The sequence below is a fragment of the Helicoverpa zea genome, chromosome 29 (genome assembly GCF_022581195.2).
Source record: "Helicoverpa zea isolate HzStark_Cry1AcR chromosome 29, ilHelZeax1.1, whole genome shotgun sequence".
NCBI classification, from domain to species: Eukaryota; Metazoa; Arthropoda; class Insecta; order Lepidoptera; family Noctuidae; genus Helicoverpa; species Helicoverpa zea.
In genome coordinates this window covers 388,148-416,078 of record NC_061480.1, presented here as the reverse complement: position 1 = coordinate 416,078, position 27,931 = coordinate 388,148, and the positions used below count along the sequence as shown (strand labels likewise).

The window sequence follows — 27,931 nt, the reverse complement described above, 5'->3', positions numbered from 1 at the left end:
TATTTACTTATATATATTATTATATTCGTATATACCTTTATTATTATACTATCATTATATTTATACTACCTCTATTTGCTCTAACATATTATATTTAAATTGTTTTATATTGCACACTATCTTACTGTTTAGTTCTGTCCTCGAAAAACTCTTTTAAACTGTAATAACATTTTCGGATTAAGTATTTTTTTAATTTATTCTTAAATATATTGAAACTGGAGGTTTCTTTTAATTGTTTTGGTATTTTGTTATATATCTTAATACACATTACATAGGGCCCAGAATGAAATATAGATAGATTTGATGTCGGTAGAGCAAGTGAATTTATTTTTAAATTCCTACCGAAATGACATACAGCGTTATATATTTATACACAAACCGACTAAGTTAATTTTATTAGCACTAACGGTGGGGATTTTAGGATAACCATTTTGAAAAGTGCGACAAAATAATAACTTTAAACCTAGCGGACCTCTCAAGCATCACTGCGAGCAATATCAAAAAACTAGCTAGATTTAGCCAGATACCAAAGACTTAACACTTTCATATGACCTCAACATTATCAAAATCAAGATAAACAGAATACGGACATACTCCCAAAAACTTTATTACTCGCAAAGGAGACGATTTCACGCCACAATGGACGACTCGTATCAATCAATCGATATCTGGCTTTTTCCACTAAATTTTGGACCTCTTCCATACTCCTCAACTTCTGATGGTCTTGAGTCTCCGACATTCAATGACGCTTATACTTTTCAAGAATACTCTCTCCACAAGAAGAAAAGAAGTAATATACTTGGCGCCTTTCTCATACAAAAATTTCACTTTTTAGGTAACACAGAGGCGTCGAGTAAGTCCTCAATGACGTCAACAAAACGCAACAGATTAATGAAGAGAAACGCCATTATAGTTCTAGAAACTTCCACCGTTCTACCCTTCAAATGGCATAGACAGAATTATCTTTGTTTCTATTGCCATCTCGCTTTTAAAGACACGGATATGCTCAAAGAACATACGAGAAACGAGCATAAGAATGCCAATATTAAAGCTGCCGTTTCATACTTGAGAAGGGACGAAAAAGTCAAAATTGATGTCTCGACGCTCGAGTGTAAGTCCTGCAAAAATAATTTTGATGATTTAAATGATCTTATAGAACATATAAAAGGGATACATAAGGTTAACTTCACGGAAGAATGTGGGTACGGTCTTATACCGTACTTTTTGCAGAATGAAGATTTTCACTGCGCAGTTTGTAAGCAAGAGTTCCAATACTTTATGAAATTGAACCAGCATATGAATGAACATTTCGGGAATTATATTTGTGAGTTATGCGGCAAATCTTTCTTAAGCCAAGATAGATTAAGATGCCACTCTTTAACCCACGGCTCTGGGTTCCATTGCAATCTTTGCACGGCCACCTTTGACTCGCTAACACAGAAAAATAACCACGAATCGAGAATCCATAATAAGGACAAACTTCTGAAATGCTTCTTCTGTACTGAAACTTTTCAAAATTACAATCAGAGGAAAAGACATCACAATACAGTTCACGATGTTAAATCTCCGGAGTTTAGATGTCCAGTGTGTAATAAGTCGTTTCAAATCATGAGTAAAATGAAGGTCCACTTAAAAGAAGTCCATATTCGAGAGAAGAATTTTTCCTGTTCCATGTGTGACCAAAAATTCTTCTCCAAGACTCACGTGCAAAAACATATGATTAAACATTTTGGAGAGAGGGTGCATCAATGCGAAGTCTGCAAGAAGTCGTATGCGAGGAAACAGACGTTGAGGGATCATATGAGAATACACAGTAGTGAGAAAAAGTTTGTTTGTAGCGTTTGCAGTCAAGGGTTCGTGCAGAATAATAGTTTGAGGCTGCATTTGAAAGTGCACCACCCAGAAACGGTGGCTGAGTGATGTTTAAATTTCTGGTCCTGAAAACTTTTTTTTTGTGGAAAGTTACAGAAAACATATTTGTGAGAAAATACTGATTAGATATTTCTTTAGAATTGATACACTAAATTAGAGAAGAGCTTTTGAAACTCAGTAATTCAGAGGCTTGATATTATTAACACAATAATGTCTTGAGCCCTTTTCTTAGAATAAGCAAACATTATTTAACACTTATTACTTAAGTGTATTCACTTTTTGAAAGTCAGTATTGTTAGTATATAAAAAAAACTTTTTGGTTGCAATATTGCATTTATATGTATGTATAGGTAGTTTTTCTACATTTATCTAACTTATATTCGTTAGTAAGACAAAGACTTATTAAGAAACACTGTATTTTTGTATTTCTAATGGGTATTAAAATTAAAATATGTTAATGGACAAATGATTTTCATTTATTCACAATGTGTTATCATAAAACATAATACCTCTTTTCTATGATGGATTATATTTGAAATGTACTTATAGTCTTCCTGGTTTTGAACAATATTATCTTGACATTATTCAAAGGCTGTAGAAAATGATTAGACGTTTATTAAAAAATATGTTAATTAAATTAAGCCCCTTCACGTCAAAAAAAAAACAATTGCAAATCGCCGACCTTTCTTAATTTCATGGCTGGAATGCAGAAACGCTGATGTACAAAGTTCCCAGCAATGCAGCTGTCTATTACAATTTAATTACCTACCTGGTAACAATATCTGGGTCTGTGGTAACATAACTATTTGACATTAATATTTACGCTGGTATTACAAAAAATAATTGTAAACTTCACGAACTCTGCTTTTATCTGTAAGATAATTATCTACTTTACAACTTGATTTTTTTACTATAAGTTAATCCTAAAACATAAGCTGGGTGTCTATCATTACGTTGGATAGGTCATTGATTTTGTTAGCAATCTTCAGAATCACAGGCAAAAAAAGCCTAAATTATAAGCAATTTCCCGCTCAAAAATCGCCTTGGACACAAAACAACTTTAAATGTACCCTAACTATAAATTGTAATTTCTTTTTTTATTGAATTAAGTAGAAACTTTAGAACCCGATTATTTGTTGTCACACATATGGGTACATTTATAGTGGACCAATTTCTTTACAGGTAATAAACCGAGGAAATTGACGGGATCCGAGTCTTCCTCGATGCGGAGACGTCGGAACCTCCAAATTATATTCAACAACACCTCTATAATTCCATTTAAATGGCGCGGCAAGTATCTGTGCTTTTACTGCAGCAAAGATATCGCAGAATATACAGAGTTGAGAAAACACACTAAATCTCATGGCAACTGCTCAATAAAAGACCATTCGCTAAAAGTTCTGAAAGGAGGTCAGAACATGGAGATTAAAGTCGATATCTCGAATATTTCTTGCGAGATTTGCACGGAACCTTTTCCGTCCTTCGATGAGGTTGTAACACATTTGTTCGTTAAACACAAACTTGAGTACGATAAAGGAGTAGATATGGCTATAGAAGAATATAAGCTAGTTGATCTTAGCTGTATTGGGTGTGAAGAGAAATTCACTTACTTTGGATATCTAGTCTCTCATGTTAATAATAACCATCCCAAAAACTGTCTTATATGTGACAAATGCAATCAGAAATTCAATAAAAAGAGGGACTTATTTTCTCATATGAAGAACTATCATCGAGAAGGAGGGTACCAATGCGAGTTGTGCCCTCAAACTTTCAGCTCATTGAATATACTAAGAAAACACAGAAATAACCGACATTTGACTAGATGTAACATTTGTCACTTAAAACTACCTTCAGCAGCATTGAAACAAAAGCATATCGAAATAGAACACCCAGACGACGGGTCTTTACAATGTGATACATGTTTCAAAGAATTTCACACAAAACAAGGCCTAAGGATGCACAACAGAAAGTGTAAAGGCGAAGAGATTTTCGAAATCGCAATAAAAAAAGAAGAATACGTTGCTATGGATCTCGACCAGAATTACGACGATCAAGTCAAAAGACCGAGCGTCAAGCAAATCCGAGAGAATATAGTTATAGTCATTAATATGTCTACGGCGATACCTTTTAATTTTTATAAGAATAAGTTCAATTGTTTTTATTGTTCCAAAGATTTTCCGGATTCAGATTCGATGAGGGAACATACGGTTATGGAACACCCCGTGTGTGATATCAAAGAAAAATGTATAAGAAAGTGTAGGGAGTCAGTCGCTTGCGTCAAAATCGATATTTCCTCTCTAGCTTGTAAAATCTGCTTCGAATCGATGACCGATTTGGAACACCTACTCGATCATCTAATCTCAAAACATAATGCGAATTACGATAAATCGATAACCACTTGTCTACAACCTTACAAACTTATAAAAGATCACATGGCTTGCCCACATTGTCCCGACGAAGAATTTCGATTCTTCGGAACTTTATTAAAACATATGAATAACAAGCATACGAACAATAATATAATTTGCGTGTACTGCGGTCAGACTTTCCGTAGGGACCAGAATTTGCGTGTACATATATGGCGTCACCACAGAGATGGGAGGTTTAAGTGTAATATTTGCGGCGCCGAATGCAAAATCCCTTCTCGTCTGTACATGCATATGGCTAGAGCCCACGGCGTAAAAGCCGCCAAATGCCCAAAATGTTCAGAGTCCTTCGCTACACAGTACCTAAGGCAAAAACATTTGATAGAAGCTCACGATTCGGGACATAAGTGCTCGTTTTGTGGCAAACTTTTTACTAGGAACTCCTTCATGAGAGATCATGTAAGGAGGACGCATTTGAAAGAGAAGAATGTGGAATGTTCTATCTGTAATATGAAGTTCTTCAATAATATTTTGTTAAGAAGGCATATGGTTAAACACAGCGGTGAAAAGAATTTTCACTGTGACGTTTGCGGAGAGCGATTTTTCTGGCGAAAAAGTTTGAGGACGCATATGGCTAGGCATAATAAACATTTAAATCCTGTTTAGAAAGTATTATTTTACCTTTTGAAGTTTAGGTTTTATGTCGATGACTTTATCTTAGGTGCCATAATAATTTATATTGTAAATACGTAATTATAAGTGACGTAATTGATTTTATAATGGAATTTAAGTATGGATTGAGGAGAAAAACAATTTAAAATAACAAATAAGTATAGCAACAAGATGCTTTGAATTCTGTCAAGACTCTTCTCGAATCTTCTGCTACCTTGCTTCCTCACAAGTACAGAATAGTAATTTCTTTTCAGATGTGCAATCAAGGAAGGCAAAGTACAGTGATTGTGATCAAAGGAGGAAGAATCTACAAATTTTACTCAACAATACTACGTTGATACCTTTTAAATGGCGAGGGAAATACCTGTGTTTCTATTGTGGTGACGATTTTGATAGTCAAAAAACCCTAGCGAAACATACGAAAGGTCATGGACCTTGCAATCTTAAAGACAGAGCTATAAAACTAGTAAAATCAGCAGATATAGAACTCAAAGTAGACGTTTCTGATATTTCTTGCGAAATTTGTACGGAAACCTTTAATGAAATAGACGATATTATTGAACATTTGATCTCAGCTCACAAACTGCCTTACGATAGAAGTATTGAAATCTTGATATCCGCTTACAGATTAATCGATCTCAAGTGTCGCGTTTGCGGTCAATATTTCGACTATTTGCGTAAATTGATTAGCCATATGAATAATGACCATCCGATCAATTGCTTCCCTTGTACCGATTGTACATTGAAGTTCAATAAAAAGAGAGACTTGGAGTCACATATAAGGTTCCACCACAGAGATATGCATCCTTGCACTAAATGCACGATGGAATTTTCTACGAATGCAGCTCTGCAGAAACACAGGTCTAAAGCTCACACTTCAACCTGTAATCTCTGCTTCCGTATATTCTCGTCAGACAACAAAAGACTGGCACATCTGAAGTCTGACCATGATTCCGATGAGAACCAATGTTTGTTCTGCTACGAAGTTCTGACAACGAAACAGGCTTTTATAAGGCACGCGTTAAAATGCCAACATAAGCCACAAGAAGAAATTTTAGATAATAATACGAATGATAATAAAATTACTGTTAAAGAAATAAGAACGAGTTTGGCTCGAGTTTTCAATATGACCACAGCTATGCCTTTTAAATGCTACATGAATAAGTTCAACTGTTTTTACTGCACCGAAACCTTTACTTCATGTGATGAACTTAAGGAGCATACAACAACACAACATCCCCACTGTGATATATCTTTTAAGTCTATGAAATTAAAAAACAGATATGACGGTATCAAAATCAAGGTGGATACCTATTCCTTACATTGTAAACTATGTCTTATATACTTTGAAAATCTCAATGATATCATTAACCATATAAATGCAGAACATAAAGCTAAATGTGATCCTTCTGTTGAGAGTAATTTGCAAGCTTACAAACTAGTGCAAGATAATTATTCTTGCCCCATGTGCGGGGAAGTGCATAGATATTTCTGTGTCTTGCTAAAGCATATTAGCTCTACGCATAATGATAATAACCATATATGCATGTACTGCGGCGAAGCTTTCCGTACTGACCCGAATCTTAGGGCCCATATGTCAAGGAGTCATCGACTTTCAGAAAATATTAGTTGCAATATATGCAATCGCGTTTTCGCCAACAAAGGTATGTTGAAAACCCATCTAGGCAGCGTCCACGGAACTAAGTTGTATCAATGCAAGCAGTGTACTGAAAAATTTCCTTCCCCGTACGCTATGAAACGTCATATGATCCTTTCGCACGGAACCGGACATAGATGCACTTACTGTGATAAGTTGTTCACAAAAAACTCTTTTATGGTCAACCATGTAAGAAGGTTGCATTTGAAAGAGAAAAACGTAGAATGTTCAATTTGTTACGAAAGATTTTTTGATGTCCAAAGGCTTAAAATGCATATGGTTAAGCATGTGGGCGAGAGGAATTTTCATTGTGATATATGCGGAAAAAAGTTTTTATGGAAAAAGAATTTGAGGGGCCACATGGCCTCGCATTATAAGAACGCGAACGCTAGAAATGTTACGTAATACTTTTTGATGATTTTTATATTGTATTTTTACATATTTTTGCAAGTTATATGAGTCGCGGTTTTGATTTCGCCGGTAAATGGTTTCGATTTAAAAACTGTCGGATTTGCACAAATACGCTTTCTACCTAAAATGCCGTTTAATAATGAAGATTTTCATATATAATGTGAACCTCACATTTTGACATGGTACAAGAATATTAACAGTAACATAATGCAAGCATATTAATGCAATAGGCTTTAAGAACGTGCCCCAAAGTAACAAAATACCGAAGATTGATAACAGCAGAATTATAGAGAAGAACAATTATTTTTCAGATGGTCTGTTGGGACCGTACGAGGGCTGTACCTCTGAGCGTCGAAGGAAAAACATGAAAATACTGTTCAACCACACTACAATAATACCGTTCAAATGGCGAGGCAAATATATATGCTTCTACTGCGGTAAAAACAGTACTGAGTACACAGAGTTCAGAAAACATACAAAATCACACGGACTGTGCTCAACTAAGGACTACTCCCTAAAACTTATCAAGGGCAATCATATCGAAATTAAAATCGATGTCTCTGAAATCTCTTGCGAAGTTTGCAATGAGCCCTTTAAAACATTCGATAGTATAATCGATCATTTGATCAGTAAACACAATATGGAGTATGAGAGAAATATCGATACTCCGTTCCAGGAGTATCGATTGGCAGACTGCCGATGCTTGCACTGTGAAGAACAGTTCTCGTATTTTGGATATTTAGTGAAACATGTTAACAATGTGCATCCTCAAAAATGTTTCATTTGTGATGATTGTGGACTCACTTTTAATAAAAAGAGAGATTTGGCTGTTCACCTGAGGAATTATCACAAAACGGGAGGATACCCGTGCAATCTCTGCTTGAAGACTTTCAAAAATAACCTTGTTTTGAGACGTCATCAAAATAATTCGCATTTTAGGCAGTGCATGAGCTGTGGCTTGCGTTTCGCGTCCCTTTCTCTTCTGCAAAAGCATATAGTAGTCGATCATCCACCTAATGAGGATAATATGAAATGCAGTTACTGCTCCAAGGAGTTTCACAGCTCTATAGGTTTAATGCAGCATTTGAGCAAGTGTAAGGTCAAATTATTATCTCAGGAAGACCCTAGCCCTTCTTCACTTGCGGAGGACAGTATAGAACCAAAGAAAAAGCAGAATGTACTTCAAATTAGGCAGAATATACAGTGTGTACTCAACATGTCGACAGCTGTGCCTTTCAAATTCTTTTCTAAGTTCTCTTGTTTTTACTGCTCTAAAAAGTTCGTAGAATTTGATGAATTGCGTCAACATACCGCAGTAGAACACCCTGTATGCGATCTAAAATCTAAATGCATGAAGAAATGTAAAGGCGAAAGGATTTCGGTTAAAATAGATGTTTCGGATCTAGCTTGCAAAGTATGTGGCGTACCAATGCCTAATTTAGAAGATTTGATAACCCATTTGATTGAAAGTCATAAAGCGAAGTATGATACTTCCATTACGGGCTGTTTAGAACCTTACAGGTTGATTAAAGACAACATGCCTTGTCCTATATGTCCTGACGCGGTGTTCAGATACTTTGGAATCTTACTTCGACATATGAGTTCGGTACATAGCAACAATAACCGAATCTGCGATTTCTGCGGTCGAAGTTTCCGCAACGCTGCCAATTTGAATGTCCATATAACGTACGCCCATACAGGGTCATGTGAATGCGATGTTTGCGGGGCTAAGTACAAAAACCAATGGTGCTTAGCTCGCCATAGGGCTAGAACACATAACGCGAAAGACCATAAGTGTCCAAAATGTCCAGAAAAGTTTCAATCTCAATACCACACACAGAAACACTTAATCAAAATACATAATATCGGGCATAAGTGTAGTTATTGCGGCAAAATGTTTACTAGAAACTCCTTCATGAAAGACCATGTACGCCGTACTCATTTGAAGGAGAAAAATATTCCGTGCTCCATATGTAATGAAAAGTTCTTCGATAACTACTTGTTGAAAATGCATATGGTTAAACATGAAGGTGATAGGAAGTTTACTTGTACCGTTTGTGGGAAGGCGTTCTTGAGACGAAGTAATTTGAGCTCGCACATGGAAATGCATAAAAAGTATGGTCATGTACAGATTTAGGTATATGTACAGTCAACTGCACATTAGTGGTAGCTGTCATGCACCTTAAATCAATAGTAATAAGTACGGTTTTCCTAAAAAACTGTTACCACTGACCTGAAGTTGACTGTACTAGTTTTTTTTTTTTGTACGCGGTTTCTGTAGATATATTCTGAAGTATGGATGTTCATATATTTCACTTTTTTTGATACTATATCCCTTCTTCTATGATGTCTTCCTAATTTCGTAAATGCCAATAGGACCTTTAATAATAAATGGAACAAAACTTGATGAAATTAAATCAATATTATTGGAATAAATATTCCGATTTTGATTTTGCACTTAAGGCACATACTTTCCTAGTTTAGAAATCTGATCCGACAGATAAACTGTGTATACAGTTTTGTTGGACATTTTATACTTTTTAGAATATAAAATGTACCTTCTAATAAGCAATAAATAAAATAAATAAATAATAATAATAGAAGAAAAAAAAAACACTAGGTCCACTCGAATCATCATCTTCCGAGCCTTTTTCCCAACTATGTTGGGGTCGGCTTCCAGTCTAACTGGATGTAGCTGAGTACCAGTGCTTTACAAGGAGCGACTGCCCTATCTGACCCCCTCAGCCTAGTTACCCGGGCAACACAATACTAGGTCTACTCGAATAATTCATGATTAACTTAGTTAAAAAGAATCTGACTCAAAAATTGATCTCATTAATATGGTCACTGTTTGTATTTTTTTATACTTTTCTTGCACATACATATATCGAAGTAATTCATTCTAAAGTCATTATTCACTTTCAAGAACTTGTGTAGAATGAAGTGTCACCTTAAACCTTATTGGTTCAATGTACATATATTAGATCTCACTTTACTATTGTAAATAATAGATTTTAATGTACATAATAGATTGTATTAAGATTTTATACGTCTTTGAAATTAATATTTTGTCTTATCCGCCTAAATGATGTGAATATCTATCAGTTTTAGTTTATATTTTTGTTCAATAACTATTCCTTAAAATCAACAAAAAGTAAAACTATTTAATTATATCTACCTAACTGTGAGTATCTATTTAATTATAACGATAATCAGCCGTATACTTGCCGCGCATTGCTCACATCGACGATTTGACAACTGAAAATGGTTCGGTTATCGTTATAGTTCAGTGGTTCTTAACCGGTGGTCCGCGGACCACTGGTGGTCCCTGGAGGCATTTCAAGTGGTCCGCGAAGCTTAGCTTCGCGACGTTGCTATACGTTATCTAACTTAATTATTATCGACTTATAATTGCGAGAGCGGGGGTTTTCGCATGGACGTATATCGGGTGTGTCGTACCTAGTCCCCCCCATTCATGAAAATGTATGTTTGGGTTACATTTTACGTAATTTTGGTTTTGAGTCTTAAAAAATAATTAAAATTTCGCGCTTGCTTCGCTCAGGAACTGTAAGCCCTTACTTTTGCATTTGTCAGCAAACAAAAAGTTAAGTACGTTTGGGCTAAAGGAGATTGCCCGTTTTGTAAGGGAAGTTGGGTCCCAGTGAAAAATGTTTGTGCCCTGAAGATTTTTATTTTAACTAATAGGAAAAACATTGCATTTTCATAATCAGAAACCTTTTTTCATTTATTCACCCTGGTTCAAGAGATATCATTATTTTTCTGTTTTAAGAATATAGGTTATAATTAGAAATTGACATGGACTATAGATCACTATGAGCATAGAAATATGTACTGTAAATAGCAGTACCATGGAATTATGTCTCTATTTATGCATAAAGTAATGGAATTGTTATTATGTGTTTCCCGCGGTTACACCCGCGTCCCCGGGAACACCTTTCCATACCCGGATAAATTATAGCCTACCTAATCAAATCTTTCCTCTTTATAATATTAGTATAGACTCATAATTACCGTTATTGATAGTTATTATTATTTTAGTAATAGCAAGGGAAATAAAAAAAAAAACAAAACATGAATAAACTATTTATTCTTCATAAAATATTTCGTCCAAAGATTGAGCTGGAGCACTCACATTGTTGAAGCGGCCCCAGCTTAAATACCACAATACTGTCATAGTATGAGCACAACACCCTACCGTACGGTTACCCACTAGACAGTTACAATAGTAAGCAATGATACTTTCTAAAGAATTTGCCCGATCTTCATCTCTACTTATCAACAAATAAGAGTAATATGTTTTATGGCTCACATGGCGGGACTTAATTCTAGTCCTAATTAAATAATTATTTTGACCCAATATTAAGGGCAAATCCTCTTCCAAGACATCATTGCTTACTTCAACATTATAAGTACCATTACTTCTTATGTGCTCCCCATAATAGGATCTAGCCTGTTTTAATTGGTAAGATCCCAATGCAAATCTTCTTAAATCATCTAAAGTTAATCTTGGAAAATGATCTAAATGGGGAGCATTGCTGTCTATGTTTTGGAAAACCGTACGTCTCCTATTGATGTTATCCCTTCGAATAAATTCCCCCAAATAATTACTACTGTTTAATCTCGCCTGAGCAATTTGCACATACTCTGCAGCGTCAGGTCTATCTTCAATTGTTGGGTGGAATTTATTCAAAAGGGCACAAACAATTTTAAAATCATCCATAAGGTGTGTTGATGCTCTGTTAAAATATTCTTGTCGAAACAGTTTGTAGTCTCTTTTGATGCGACCATTTACAATTTCAACTACCCATCTACACATAGTCACACACCTAGACTTGTTTGCTTGGTCAGTGGTCAATTGAAATTCACCTTCCAATAATGACTCAGGCATGTATGTTTTATAATTATAGCTTTGGAGTTCAGGGATCACGTCTCTAAATCCCCTATCCAATATAAAGACATCCCCCTGTCTAAAAAATGAGCGCATTGGACCACTTTCATTACGAAATAGATCACTCATGATTGTCGAGTCATTTTTTGTTGCTTCATATGGTCCAATGCACTCTAAAATATATCCATCACAACATGTGATTAAAAAGGGTTTAACCAAATTATTATATTTGTGTAGACTATATGTCTGCTCTGATATTTGTAGTTACTACTACTCTGTACATAAACATATGTACCATCACATATGACAATAGCAGGTTTAGAATCTGGAGCCATGCTACTGTCTCCGAATAGACCTTCAGGAATAGTCCTGTTACGTGAGGCCACATTTTGTATATTAGTGTGATTAACTCCCAAATGCATTGGTACAAAATGTTCTTTTAAACATTCCCTAACAATGTTCATTTTTTTTTCTAATGTAGATCGTGGCAATTGAAAAAGAGTTGCCAGTCTTTGGTTGCTGTCCCCTGTCCTAAGTTTAACAAGAAATGTGCTTAATGCAAGGCTAGGATTTCTAACCTTATTATGTAAAGTAGGAAGGCTATTTAATATTTCATTAAACTGCATCTCTGTAAGTCCCAGCCAATAATGGCGTAAATGTGCATCCATTGCTGCAATATTATTAAAATCTAAACTTCTTTGAGAAGCTCTTTCCAGTATGGAAAATATATCATCAACTTGAAAGCTAGTAAAGTCATTTAGGTTGGTAGTCAGTTCATCCCACTGATTGCTATATAAATGGTGATGACAGATTCTAGCATTTAAAGGTATATATATATTGTACTGCAATAACAACAGTTCCTTTATAGTCATAGGTACTAAAAGACGTTCATCATTATCACAGCCTACAAACATACAGTGACGAGAAGCTGCAGCAACTCGTTTATACTTTTGTGAGTTAATCTTAGATTGAACTCGTAATGCTTGTTGTGGTTGAGATGTTGGAGCTGGCATTGGAGGTGGTTCAGGTATCTCGGGGTCTTCTAATGAAGATAGAGCTGCATCCATGACCCTTGCAGGTCTGTTTGAATCTTGAACCTCCAAACGTCTCGTCTCCCGAGTTGCTGCTAACCAGCAAGGAATGCACACTTTTTGTAAATGTGGAACCTAAAATGAAATAGTTGGTATTAGTGAATATCAGAATAGGTACCAAACCCTATATTGTTATTGTGCAAGCATATGAATAAAAATAGCATCAATTAGAAATAAACTATGCAGCATTTTTTCTGAAACATTATTTAGAAAATGTTAAACACAATTGCAGGGTATGAGATCTCAGGTTCAGTTCCAGGATTGGGTTTCTGGGTATTTCCATTAAGATTTCATGAGTAGTAACCAGAAGAGCCTGGAATACTGGGTTTGTGCCTGGTTGATTGCATGGTCTCACCGTTATTACTTAGAACATAACTGACAAAATGTATTGTGTACTGTTAGGTACACCTCTGCCTAATCGTCGTCACGCTTGTGATTGGGGATTATAGGCGTGATGATACAGAATGTTATTAAATAATACTCACCAGATGTGCTAAAGTCCATCTTAAAATCATGCTACGTTGTGGACAGTCTAACTCAACTCTGTGGGTTCTCCGACTTGCAACAGAGATACCACATCCATAACAAACATTTAAGTGACCATATGCAGGTGATATATCCTCGTGGGATCCAGTTATATTTGACAATATCCTTTCTTGCAACAGCAAATAACATTCAATACATAGGATATCATCTGACGTTACCTGGAAAAGATTATATTCTATACTATTCTATATTTATAACTGCTTAAACTTGTAAATACATAAACTCTCATAAAGAACTAAGTTTACAGTGCTAAGTTTACTCTAATCAAATGTTATTTTGAGTTTGCATAATGCATTTAACCACTATATTTATATTGTCCACAATAATTATTATTGTTTATGCACACGATAACTTACAGGTGTAGGCGTTGTCCAAGTTCGTAGAAGAACTGTCATTTGCTCGTTCAACTCCTCAACTGTATACCGGCGTAAATTAGACGCTAGTAAAAGGGAACAGTTAATACAGCGTCGGTAAGACAGGCGGTGTGCCCGACTTCTGGCTGGGGTAGACATAGTTCTGACAAAAACAGTTCGGGAGTTCAATATCACACAAGGATTTCACTAAGAGTCAAATTGTTCTCCAAGAATAGCACTTTATCTCACAAAGAACAGCACAAACAAGAGTCAAGCACTTAGAGTCAATATCTCACAAAGAGGAGTCAATTATCTCACAAAACATAAAGTAAGTACGCGAGGAACTTATTAGCTCAACTCGGTGGTAGCAGAAAGGCACGTATCGTAAATAATAACTAAGTAAATACGGAATTCAAAACTCAACGTATTATACAAAGCAATCACGAACACACAACGAACGAACGTCAAAGTGATGTGACATGCGCAAGTAAATGTTGCCAGAGCAATTATATTTAATCATTAATAAATCGATTTAAGTTTTTAAATTACGTAAGGCTTTTATTTTAATTTAAAATCGCTCTTATCTTATCTATCTTATCTTATCTGTTCAACAATATAGACTTATCATGAATATAGTTAGAATAATAATTAAAAATAATTGTATTTTTTTATTTTTAATAACTGTTTTGTTTTGATATCGATTACTCTATTGATTAAAATACGTAATTTTCAATAGTTATTTGATATCTGGCAACTTTTTTTTGTTTACCAATCAAACGGATGTCGACGTAATGTTTAACTATTAATTAATTTTAACTTTATTCCCAGGGTGAAAGAAATTGTATAAAAAATAATTTGGAAACAAAAAAATAAACAATATTTTTAGGTTATTATTCCATTCAGGCACACGATACCACAAAAGGGACCTGCCCCGTGGCAATCTCCTTTTACGTAATTTTTGTTTTAAGTCCGATAAAAAAATCGCGCTCGCTTCGCTCGCGTATTCAGAAACTATATGCCCTTGTTTTTGCATTTGTTAACAAACAAAAAGTTAAGTACGTTTGGGCTACATTTCACGTAATATTTGGTTTAAGTCCGATAAAAATTTCGCGCTCGCTTCGCTCGCGCATTTGGAAATTGCATAAGCAAGTTTTTCTTTATTTGCATTTGCTTACCTACACAACTGCCGCCATGCGTTTAGCTTTGAGTAGAACTGACCCAAAAATTCAGATTTTTTTTTATAAATAATAAAGAAATGAGTGCTAATTTAGGTAAACCGATGAGGTGGTCCCCGGCAAGACAAACTTTAGTTAAAGTGGTCCCTTATGTCAAAAAGGTTAAGAACCACTGTTATAGTTGAATGGTGCAACTCACCTTATAAAAGGAGATAGGTAAAAAATATGTTTTTTTTTTTAATATCTTGTAACATAATCGTTGAAATTAATTATATATGGAGTGAAATAACCATGAATATAGGTGTAATATTTAGTATAATTTAATGAATTTTGGTTGTATCGTAATAAGTATGTGAATTTTGTGATATGTGTGTTTAGCTATAGGTAATGCCCGACATTTCAATTCTATAATATACTTTTAAGAATTTCAATGGCTTTGTTTTTACTTACCTCTTATTCTTCAGTAAAAAAATATAAGAAAATATGCTAGGTGATTACACTTATAAAGAAAACAGGTAAATGCAAAGTTTTTTTTTTAATTTTGTATACTTAGCAATTTTAGCATAATCTGGTCTTAAATGTCAATAAAGAATACTGTCGTAATCACAACGTGGAAACAATAGAAAAAAACCCTTGCATCATCACACAAAAAGAGCCTGAACCTGTGTCTTGTTTTCATTGGTTTAACTGTCAAAATAGTAATGTGTAGGTCATTTTGACCTATATTTAACACTGTCATGAGGATTTTTATAGAGGCAAGACAGTCGGCATACATACTATAACTATACTAAACTTTCTTAACAACGTTGATTTAATATTTGTATTTATTAAGTAACACTAACTTTTCTGTTTGCTCACTGAGACACAGCAGGTAAACCTATTTTTACCAACTTGAACTAAAAGTCTTACTTCCAACTTTGGCCACTCAACAGATGGATTCTTCCATGAACTACAACAGAACATTATAGAACCTTGAAAAGTTAAAGCTGAATTTCTTTTCAGGTTCAAAATTCAATACAGTGGAGGACAAATATAAGAAAATGGAAGTCGCACGTAAGCTATTGATAAAACGAAGGAATGTAGAATATGTGTTACAGTACAGTAATGTTACGCCCTTCATGTGGCACAAGGGAAAGTATAAATGCTTCTACTGCAACGAAACCACTAAAGACCCAGTGGTTCTCCGAGAACATACCGCAGAAGTACACCAATTCGCCAATCTAGAACTGGTTGTTTTTGATCGAACCAAAAATAATAGGAATAAAGATGCTGCCGTGAAAATTGACGTGACAGGAATAAGCTGCAAGCTTTGTCCTCAAGCTGTCACGAACTTAGAAGAATTAATCCACCATTTAATCATAGCCCATGATGCAGAATATGATGTTAGCGTCCCAAATTGTCTCCTACCCTTCAAATTGGATAAGGATCAACCGACTTGTCCCACTTGTAATACCAAATTCGTGTTCTTTGAGTACCTCTTGCGTCACGCAAACAAACACCATCTGTCTCATCACTATATCTGCGATGTTTGTGGCACCAGCTTTCAAGGCGAAAATCATTTAAAAATGCATTATAGATACTATCACAGAGAAGGCGGATATACCTGTGAATACTGTGGCATAAGTCTTGCAACCCTTTCCAAGAAGATATTACACGAAAAGAACGTGCATTTAGTCAATTTGTCGACTTGTCCTCATTGTCCGGAGACCTTCAAAAGTCCTTACTTAAAGAAGCTACATTTGGCAAATGTACACGGCGTTGAGGAACTTAAAATTAAGTGTCCGTACTGTCCGAAAGTGTATCCTCAGGAATCTATAATGTCACGGCATATGAGAAGGGTGCATTTGAGAGAGAAAAATGTCGAATGTGAAGTTTGTGGCGACAAATTCTTTGGCCCTTACGATGTTAAGTTACACATGGTCAAGCATAATGGCGAAAAGAAGTTCGTTTGTTCTGTCTGTGGGAAGAAATTTTCTAAGCGGAGTAATTTGAACTCCCATGCAGTGCTACATACTAGAGAGAAGGACTATGTATGCATGGTTTGTAACAAGGCCTTCGCACATCAAACTAATTTGTGGATGCATATCAGAAATAGACACAGTCAGATAGAAGAGCAAGAACCTATTGTGAATGAGATAGATGACAACGATATGGTGCAAATGGAGATTATTCAGGAAGAATTGGAAGGGGAAGTGACGGGACAGTATATTCAATGATATTACTATATTGTGGAGTAGATCCACAATTAAATCTTTAAACAAAAGTCCTTGAAGTTTCTGCTTTCTGAATGTCACTGTGAAGGAATAGTTTAGCTGGAAATCGGGACTCTAATGGTCTGAAACTGATCCGTCTTGAGCAAGGCTGGGCATGATATACATCGTGCATTGAGAGAAACCGTAGCTGAATAGTGTGACTGAAAAAAACGCTGATGACGCTAAAGATGATTGACAGATATTGAAAAAATATTAAGAAAGATTCATATCATCTTGCTTTAAAGGACGAATACTGTAATCCTTTTTGATGAAATTTATCTACATTGGCCTTAATGAATCAATGATTTGAAAACATTATATCGAAAGTGTATAAAAATGATGGAAATGGATTTTGGGGGATGTGAAGTGGCTCAACTTTCAGTGGCTGGACTGTGAAAGCGGGTAATATTTTTAATGGGAACTTACATAATGATATTTTATTAACTGTAAAAAACAATTGGTGCAAAAGAGTGAAAGTTACTTAAGTTGTATATAGTGGCTAAAATTGTAAGTTAGTCTGTACATAACATAGAGTAGCACAATATAACAATTGATTTGTAAACATAAAGATGTATAAAAGTGGCTAAAGTTGGGATAATATACTCAGTGGTAAAATGTTTTGTAAGACCAGGATTAAAAAAAATGTTTTAGGTATTTAAAATATATATCCATATAACAAGCACTAGTTAAACCATATATTAAATAGACCGATGGTAGTTAGGTAAACCTAACTACCATCGGTGGCTAAAGCCAGTTAGACTATTTACCATAGACCATTCAAATATTTACGTATCTTTTGGAAATATTATGATAATAATCCTACTTATGAATGTGAAAGTTTGTGAGAATGTATGGATGTATGTTTGTTATTCAATCACGCAAAAACGGCTGGACTGATTTGATTGAAAGAACAATGTCAGACGTCCATAGTAACTTAGGCTCAATAAAAATATTTCATGTACAGTGAAAATTCTTACAGTTTTTTGTGTAGTTTAATGTCAGAAGCTTTTCTATGTTTTCCACTTTTGCATTGAACTTCTCAAAACCAAATTATTCAAACGAAAAACCTGAACTTGATAAACAAAATAATTACTTATTAACATGATATTTTTTTTGGAAAAGTTCTAGATAACAATTAACTATTTTATAAGAAGTTAGTATTTTATATGTAAATTGTTGTAGTAAAGAACTTTGTGTACGTGAGAATTCAGTTTCAAAAGTTGATTGGGTGGGCCGAAACCTGACATTGTTCTTTGGTATGTAGATAGGCGGTACCCTGGATTAACACATAGGCTACTTTTTATCAACACACCACGCGGGCGAAGCCGCTGGCGGAAGCTAGTATGAAAATAACAGGAAGCTGTGCATGTAACATAATATGTATTTGGAAAGCATAAAAGTAGCTCTGATTATTAAACTTGTGTTTATAAAAACACTAGCTTTTGCCCGCAACTTCGTTCGCGTGGAATAGTGACTACCAGCAGATTTTTGATTTGACCAATAGATGGCGCTATATGTCCGGAATAATTTTATTTTTATTTTTTTTTTTTTGTAATAAAAACTATCCTATGTCCTTTCTCAAGTTTCAAACTATGTCTGTACCAAATTTCACACAAATCGGTTCAGTAGTTTAGGCGTGAAGAAAAGACAGACAGACAGACAGACAGACAGACTACTTTCACATTTATAATATTAGTTAGGATTGTAAATAGAAACCATATTATACGACATAATTATGAGCCATAGTAATTACCAAGTTTTAACTATTCTAATTATCTTAAACATATACTATATTTGAACTATTAAACCTACTTGTAAATATTATTTAACATAACCTTTTTGTAAATAAACTTTTTTTGGATTATTGCGACAGGTTTTATTTAAGACTAATTCTATGAAAAAAATAAATACTTTCCTGTAGTATAATATTCTGCAATTTACTGCCAAATATTGGAGCGAACCCAAGTGGTCTTTTAAAATCAATCTTTGGAAAAAATACCTTCTCTACTACAGTATCAACCAGGCCACAAATACTACCTACATGATATACCATAAACTATTCCATACACATTTTTTGCACTACCTTACATTGCACACCAAAACCCAAAAACGCAAAAAGGAAGCGTAAACAGTGCCTCTATTTTCAGGACCACACGAGGCACAAGATACCTACATCGGATCACTAATAAAAAAGCGAAGAAATGTTCTTCATATTCTCCAATATGGCAACGTTGTACCCTTTAACTGGCACGTCAAGGGATACCGGTGTTTCTACTGTTTAAAACCTATGAAGGATTGTGAAATATTGAAAGAACATACCTCCAAGCATTGCGTAGATTTGGCCAGTTTTATTTCGCAAAGAATCATATCTAAAGATATACCAATAAAGATTGATGTGACCAATATAGGTTGCAAAGTCTGTAAAAAACCAGTGAAAGGCTTAGAAGAACTGATTTCTCATATTACATCAGTCCATGAGCAAGATTATGATAATTCTTTGGGGGTTTGCGCATTCCCCTTCGTCCTAACCAAAGATTTAATGCAATGCGTTCTATGTGAAAATCAGTACGATAACTTTACTTCTATGATCAGCCATATGCACAAAGAACATGTGAATCATTCTTCTATCTGTCAGATTTGTGGGCTGAGTTTTATAAGCAAGATTCGGCTCAAAAGACATATTAATAACAGGCATGTGGGATATCGGTGTACCGTTTGCGGGGAAATTTTCAACGCGTCACATAGGATGGAGAAACATAAGCAAAAAATGCACGGACAAGCAAAGAATTACGAGTGTAATCTATGCAATGCAGGATTCGAAAGCCAATACCAATTGAAGGTGCACCTAGGCAAAATGCACAACGTGGAAAAATACAGGATCAAATGTGCACAGTGTCCGAAAATTTGCACGACTAAGGGTGCTATGTTGTTACATGTACAATCAAGACATTCGGAGACGAAGTTCGAGTGTGATTTATGCAATTATAAGACGGGGATCAAATGGCTGATAACTTTGCACAAGAAAAAGCATTTTGGGGACCGTGATTACGTTTGCAGTATCTGCGAAAGGTCGTTTCGGAGGTCCAGTAATTTGAGGGCTCATATGAAAGTGCATTCGGGGGTCTCTGGACGTGTGTGCAGGTTTTGCAAACGAGGTTTCGTTGATTTGGATACGTTGAACAGTCATATGGCTAAGTTGCATTATATGGAAGAGGCTTAGGTAATCACCTTTTTTTTGTGGGCACTTTCACCACTACCTATTTCATTGAGTAATGATGTGATCTGCCTAGATATAACCTATTTTCTTTTAACTTTAAAATACCCAGATTGTAGCTATCAGGAAACACAGATTCTGTCAGGGAGTTTCAATCGTTAGCTATGCTCATAATAAATGTGTACCTATCCAATTAATGGATTAACAAAATTGAATTTGGGTATAACGGTGTCAAGAGTTGATCGTAAAAATCTCAATACAACTTTGTTCGTTTCATAGATATGGTACATTTAAATGAACTCACCTACTGTTTATAAGTATATGATAATATTTTAGTAATAGGACCTTCAATAAATATAATAATTACGTTACCTGTTTGTTTTCTTATCAAACACGTAGTTATGACTTGGTTGGTTAGTTTATTCACATAAAAATCATTATGAATAAGAAAACGACTCCATGATTAACCTGATTGGACAAATTACTCCCCATTCTAAGGTATAACGCATTTTTTTCATCAATTAATATTTCACTCCAATTCTAACTACAAATTACCAATTTCATTTTCTCTCGATAAGTGCATGTCGTATTCTGGCTACCACTAAACCGTGTTTTCCTTACAGGAGAACGCAAAGGTGGCCAGGATACGACTGCTGCGCCGCTCCCCGAATCACTCGACAAAGACTATCAGACCATCACAGCTCAGTCAACTAGCAAGCCGACCCTCACAGCTAAGGATAAACGCAACATCATGAGAAACAACGTCGTCCAAGTGCTCACAAAGTCCACCGTCATGCCATTCCGATGGCTCAAAAGTTCCTACAGATGTTTCTACTGCTACGATATTTTCCAAGAAGCTTCAGAGCTTAAGAACCATCAGCAAACTCACACTGGAGATGCCATCAAAATTCAGGCTATGAAAAATTACTGGGAACCAGTTGTTTACATAGATATATCTGATTTATCCTGCAACCTTTGTCCTGATAAAATAACAGATTTATACGAGCTGGTTGATCATTTAATTCTTATTCACGGAATAGAGTATAATAAGGATGTAGGCATTTGTATGGTTGCTTTTAAGCTTGATAATTTTAATGTTAGCTGCCTTGCTTGTGGTGCCAGTTTTTACACATTTGGTCCTCTGCTCCATCATACGAACAAAGACCATAAAGGAACGTCAGCCATCCTATGTGACGTTTGCGGTCAACATTTCAAAGATGCGAACTTACTACGTCTTCACGTGAAAACGGTGCACGAAAACGCACTATACTTATGTACGGAATGTGGCGAAAAATTCGATTCAAAATCCAAGCTTAAGACCCATCAGAAAAATAACCATGATATGGAAAAGAAGTATAAGTGTCCGAATTGTTCTGAGGTGTTCCAAAGCCATTATAAGAGGTCTCGGCATATGGCTGCGGAACACAAGAATAAGCAAGAAATTAAATGCCCTCACTGTCCAAAGACCTTCGTTTTTAGGAGTATGATGATGACGCATTTACGAGACTCCCATCTCAAGTTCAGGAACCATGTCTGTGGAGTTTGTGGTTGGAAGGCATTCAATAGCAATCGCTTAAAGAACCATATGTACAAACACAGTGGGGAGAAGAATTTTAAATGTGATGCGTGTGAGAAAGCGTTTACAACGAAAAAGATAATGAAGGCACATTTCGCGAGGATGCATAAGACTCCACATCCTACTATTATGCAGTATGATAATCCTTATGTAGGACAGGTTTAGATATCTTTATGAAGGGGCTAGAAGTTGAAGCAATTTTTACAGTTCACGCCAAAATTACTTTGCATTTCTGAAGTAATACTAATACATTTGACTAATATTAATATTGAGTAGTGTTTTGTTTATATGCATTTTTTTTTACTACTGCCAAGACAAATGTCTTACTTTCGGACAAATAAATGTTCTCGACGAGATGTTTCGGAACAAATGTGCAAGGAATCAAATGGCTAACTTAACTTTAGACACGCAAAGTTATTTGCTAGAACTGTGCTATTTACAAAAGTGAAGCTGCATTTCATAGATAGATAGTATCTTATATATGAATTGTAAACTATTTAACTTTAATGATTATGTCGTACATAAAGATCTCAAAGTAATATGTTCTCATAGTTAGATTACTAGTGCACGGGATCTCGACTTTGAATGGGTCAGTATCACTTATTGGTCTAAGTTACATCATTCTGGAAATCGGTGGTGATACACCCGTTCGTAGCAGAGCACCTAAAAGTCGGTCCTACACTTTATCTCTCTCCGGCGGTGTCGGATTGTCGTCCCATCGCGCTATGAGAGTGAAGGAATAGGGAGTGCACCTGTGTCTGCGCAAATGCTTGTGCGCTATAATATGTCCTGCGCAGCTGGCTGATCTCCTTAGAAGGAATAGCCGCTTTGGCCGATAGTCGGCTTGAATGCCATTACATTATAATACGTTTGTAGAAAAATTTCGGTATCAGAAGTGACCCTTCTAGAGCCTTTTCTGATGAATGTAATATTATCTATATATACTTACATTTTTTTATGCAGCAATATAATGTGCAATAACAACTACAGTATGTATTTACCCATACAAAATAAATTATTTACTAAAATTATAAATATACAGCTTAATATGTGTGTAGTATTTAGCCTTCTTTATACCAGTGGCATAAACTTAATAAGTATTGTTTTCGAATACACAGCTGAAAATAATGTAGACCCACCGAGCTAGCGGTTCATATCAGCGTTGCTTTCTTTGATTTGGTGTTGTAGGTAATATTAAGACAATAATATCTATCTAGATAGATGGATGGATTGCCTGAAAGATTATATGAATAGAAAGGGAGTGAGTGTCAGTATGACGAGTGACAGGGGAAAATGGAAGAAAATGACATATTGCGCCGACCCCAAGTAAAATTGGGAAAATTCCTGCCCTGGCAGGAGAAAGAAAAAGAATATCTATCTAGATAAATGATAGTCGAAATAAAGGGGTTGTTTTTCAAATTAGTCTTCAATTCAACAGATTACTGACATTAAGTGACGTTTAGAATCAATTAGAAAAAAAAGTCGTGGTGGCCTAGTGGGTAAAAAACCAACCTCTCGAGTATGAGGGTGTGGGTTCGATTCCAGGTCAGGCAAGTACATTGCAACTTTTCTAAGTTTGTATGTACTTTCTAAGTATATCATAGACACCAATGACTGCGTTTCGGATGGCACTTTAAACTGTAGGTCCCGGCCATCAGTGAACATCCTTGGCAGTCGTTACGGGTAGTCAGAAGCCACTAAGTCTGACACCAGTCTAACCAAGGGGTATTGGGTTGCCCAGGTAACTGGGTTGAGGAGGTTCGATAGGCAGTCGCTCCTTGTAAAACACTAAATTGATTCTAAAATATTTATAAATTTGTAAATAAAAACTTTATAAAAATGGGTGATTGATCAAACTTCCCATTACAAGTGTTATCTACTTATGTATATGGCTGCCAAACTTTAGTTCCTATTTTGGCCAACTGCACAGCTGGCTCGGTGGGTCTATCTATATCTACACCTACGTATTTTGATGTCTCTCTCATACTATGCTATTTATAAAGATATATTTAATTTATAGATATTTAAGTAAGTTTTGTATTTAAGATTGACTTAATAAACTAAGTATACATGTGTAGACTTTAAATTGTGTTTAATTTTATATTAATTAACATGATCCCTTCTATTTAAACTTCAAAATGAATTTACTACCATTGCTACCAACTTTGGAGAGACAAAATGTTTGACGCACTGTTCTATTGCAATTAGAAGTGTAAAATGACGGATATGAAGGAGAATAATGCAAATTACATTAATTCATTTAAATCAAGAATAAAAGACCAGAAAAGTCCAAGAACTTTTCAGTTCAGAAACTTAACCAAGAGGACATCTAACACGAAAATTCTTTCGTTTCAGAACGAACGATGGAAGCTAAAATCTCTGAAGAAAGACGGAAAGACCAACTAGCGACAGTTCTCACAATTATCATTCAAAATTCTACAATCCTGCCTTTTAGGTGGCACAGGAGCAAATATATGTGCTTCTACTGTCAATCTGTTTTCGTCGACAGCTCGAAACTTAAGCAACACACAGACGACTTTCATAGAGAGATCAGAATCAAAGATATAATCATCAGAACTTTACACAGAAAAGCCAGAGTCAAGCTAGACGTGTCTACTCTATGGTGCACGAGCTGCGAAAATGATTTTCAAAATTTCCAATCTTATTTGGACCATCTTTCCGACATTCACGGATTTGATTTAGACAATGAGGCTTCGTCTTCCTTTGATTGCTTCACTTTAGCTGACAATGGAATGTCTTGTATAGAATGTGGACAGTATTTTCTATTTTTCGGACCTCTACTCCTACACACGTACAAGTACCATATTGAGCAGAATTTCTGCGAGATGTGTGGCCAAGGATATGTGGGAAAACGTAATATGGATAACCATGTTCGGCAGATACATGGGATCAAGTCTTGCAAGCATTGCCATGAAATCTTTCCTACGCAGTATGCTCTAACAAATCATATTGAAAACATGCATAGAACTGACAAACTCCAATGTCCGTTATGCCCAGAAATATTAGCCAACAGATACTTAAAAAGGCGCCATCTAGCGCTAATCCATGATTGCAAAAGTGCTCAACTTATATGCGAATATTGCTCCAAAATATTTACAAGAAACAATAAGTATGTTCAGCATAAATTAAGGGTGCATTATAAGGAGAAAAATTGTACTTGCGAAGTTTGTGGACAGAAGGCTTTTAATCTTGATTCATTGAAAAGACATATGGTTTGCCATGACGATGCTAGGCCGTTTAAGTGTGAGACCTGTGACAGAAGTTTTAGAAGGAAGAAGAATCTTGTGACGCATAGACGGGCGCATAGAGAGGGTGTTGGGAATATTAATAATTTTGTTGTTTTTTCTAAATAATAAATGTTGGTAGTCAAATGAGTTTTGTTTTATTGAGTCTACATTACCTTAGTTTAAGTAGTTATACTCCACCATTTCGAAGAAGTTTTTATACAACTGACTTATAGAAATTCTTATAGATACTACTGAGTGGGCGAAGACGAAATGCTTGAATAATGAAAAAATATCTATTTCAGACTATGTACATCACGTCTCCTCCGACATTAAAAGAAGTTTAGTCTGAATAATTGAAGAAAATTCCACAATCATGCCTTTAAGGTTTCTTCCTGGACCCTGTAAACTTAAATTCAAATGTAATCCCATACGCGCGGGTTATCTAACTGTATTTCCCTTGTATGTATATACATATTTTATTATTATTTTTGTTTATAAGTTTACTCGAATTGTATGGATCATGTTATCTGAAATAAAATGCTTTGAATTTGATAATATAATTGTACTTATAACTTTCGGAGCTGAATTTCTTCCCGGTAGAAAACACAAGGTGAAGGGAGCCGGTCTTATGTGGCTTAAGTTTTATTCCTGGAAGATTCAATTTGAATTAACTTTCCCGATTCTTCCATATACATCTCAATAGAATAACAATTTAGTAGACAAGCAGTGCAAATGGTTCGTTAACCAATTAAATACCTAACTTTACATAGTTCATTAGTTTCAATAGATTCTAAATACAAATATACTTTGTTTCAGATTACGAAGATGCAGAAGACAGACTTTCAGAGCGCCAAAGGAAAGACGACCTCACTAAACTCATCACCATAGTTCTAGAAAATTCTACCATTCTACCATTTCGATGGGCGTCTAACAAATACATGTGTTTCTACTGTTGCTGTGCTTTCGTCGACAGCGTGAAGTTAAGAGAACATACTATTGAAGAACACAGAGATGCAAAATTAAGAAATGTTTTAAGAACTTTAGTAGGCAGTAGTCGGGTAAAGTTAGATACCTCGGAAATAATTTGCAAAAAGTGCGGCAAACAGTTCAACCTCTTCGAAGATTTTTTGACTCACGTGTCTATGGCTCATGATTTCAAATTCAATAGGGATATCTCTAGCTGTATTTTCACATTTAATTTATCAGATAACGGCATGTCTTGTCATGAATGTGGACAGGAATTTAGATTTTTCGGTCCTTTACTGAAACACGCGCATAAATATCATAATAAATACAAAACTTTTCTTTGCGAAATATGTGGACAAGGGTTCGTCGCCCAAGCTAATGTTACCAGTCACATAAAAAACGTACATTCCATTACAAACGGACAGAAATGTCAGAAATGTGATAAAGTATTCCGCAATCCTTATGCTTTACAAATACATTGTGATAGAATACATAAGATGGAGTTGTTAAAATGTCCTAAATGTCCAGAGATTTTAGCGTCAAAATACTTGAAAAAACAACACTTAGCTTTAGTTCACGATGTTAAAAAACTACAATTCAACTGTGACCAATGTACAAGAGTTTTCACAATGAAAAGTAGGTTAGTTCAGCATCAACTAAGAACTCATTTGAAACAGAAAACTGTAGCGTGCGAGATCTGTGGTTTTAAAGTCTTTAACAACGATCTTTTAAAACGTCATATGGTCCGCCATGATGATTCCCGCCCTTTTGAGTGCGAAGTTTGTAGCAAGACATTTCAGAGGAAGAAAACTTTGGAAATTCATAAAAGAATACATACGAATGATAGAAGGTATGTATGTAAAGAGTGCGGGAGGGCGTTTGTTCAAGTTACTAGTTGGAAATTGCATATGAGAGTGCATCATAGCGGAGTTGAGAACTCTGTGTTCAGAGATTTTAGTTAGGTTTGATTTTTTTATTAAACGTTGTTGCTCAGTTTTTGTTGTGTTTTATTTTATCACGCTGACCACCACCAACGGCGCCGAAAATTATGAAACTCTATGAAGCCTTTTGGAATGACCCGCCTAAGTGTGAGTTTTATTTATTTATCAAATTTATTTATTTATCAAACAGCTAATTTTATCTTTACAGGTACTTAACCTAATACGATAAACTAGTTACATTATATTCGAAAACTAAACACAATATCACAAATTCAAATAACACTACCAAAGTTTGAACTTACATACTACTTATAATATAGGTGGCTCTTGTGAACTCATTCAGCGAACAAGTAAACAAATCGACCGTACTCGCCACTGTGTTGAGCGTGCGCAAGGCGCGCGTCAGTGGCGCTCGCTGCAGCAGGTTGGTGCGCGCGCTCGGCACCGCCAGCAGCTGCGGCCGCCGCCGCCTACTCACATACCCATCCGGCACGCACATGCGTAGCTCCATAAGAATTGTGGAGTTAAATAATTTACCCCGCAATACTTTAAATAAATAAACAGCCAGTGCCACTTCCCGCCTAGTCTCCAGTTTGAAGTATCCCACCATACCCAACACAAATAATGTTGGGTATAGTAGAGGATAGCCGGGGTATACCTTGTATATTTTTAAATACAAAAA

At 35.5% G+C, this 27,931-nt stretch overlaps 2 protein-coding genes across 9 annotated transcripts in view; one reads left to right on the top strand and one right to left on the bottom strand.

Annotated features, from left to right (window-relative positions):
* LOC124644307 (zinc finger protein ZFP2-like) overlaps positions 1 to 27,304 on the top strand; it is a 31,601-nt gene extending 4,297 nt beyond the window's left edge. The window contains exon 5 of one of the 8 annotated variants that reach the window (XM_047183608.1): positions 26,159 to 27,304. In XM_047183608.1, the coding sequence (XP_047039564.1) occupies positions 26,159 to 27,270 (1,112 nt within the window). In that variant the 3' untranslated portion in view covers positions 27,271 to 27,304. The other 7 variants (XM_047183611.1, XM_047183607.1, XM_047183610.1 and 4 more) reach the window with 7 other exon arrangements.
* Positions 11,067 to 14,793, bottom strand: LOC124644309. Its single transcript, XM_047183612.1, has 3 exons — positions 13,881 to 14,793; positions 13,464 to 13,682; positions 11,067 to 13,053 (listed from the first exon to the last, which is right to left on the bottom strand). The coding sequence occupies exons 1-3, from the start codon at positions 14,034 to 14,036 to the stop codon at positions 12,088 to 12,090; spliced, it is 1,341 nt and encodes a 446-aa protein (XP_047039568.1). The 5' UTR covers positions 14,037 to 14,793; the 3' UTR covers positions 11,067 to 12,087.
* Positions 27,305 to 27,931: the final 627 nt, after the last annotated feature.

Bases quoted from the DNA above. Each gene is read 5' to 3' on its own strand.
- LOC124644309 (XM_047183612.1), bottom strand. From the start codon at position 14,036: ATGTCTACCCCAGCCAGAAGTCGGGCACACCGCCTGTCTTACCGACGC. The intron at 13,683-13,880 runs GTAAGTTATCGT...AATCTTTTCCAG, and splicing joins CTTGGACAACGCCTACACCT to GTAACGTCAGATGATATCCT. The intron at 13,054-13,463 runs GTGAGTATTATT...ATTTCATTTTAG, and splicing joins GATGGACTTTAGCACATCTG to GTTCCACATTTACAAAAAGT.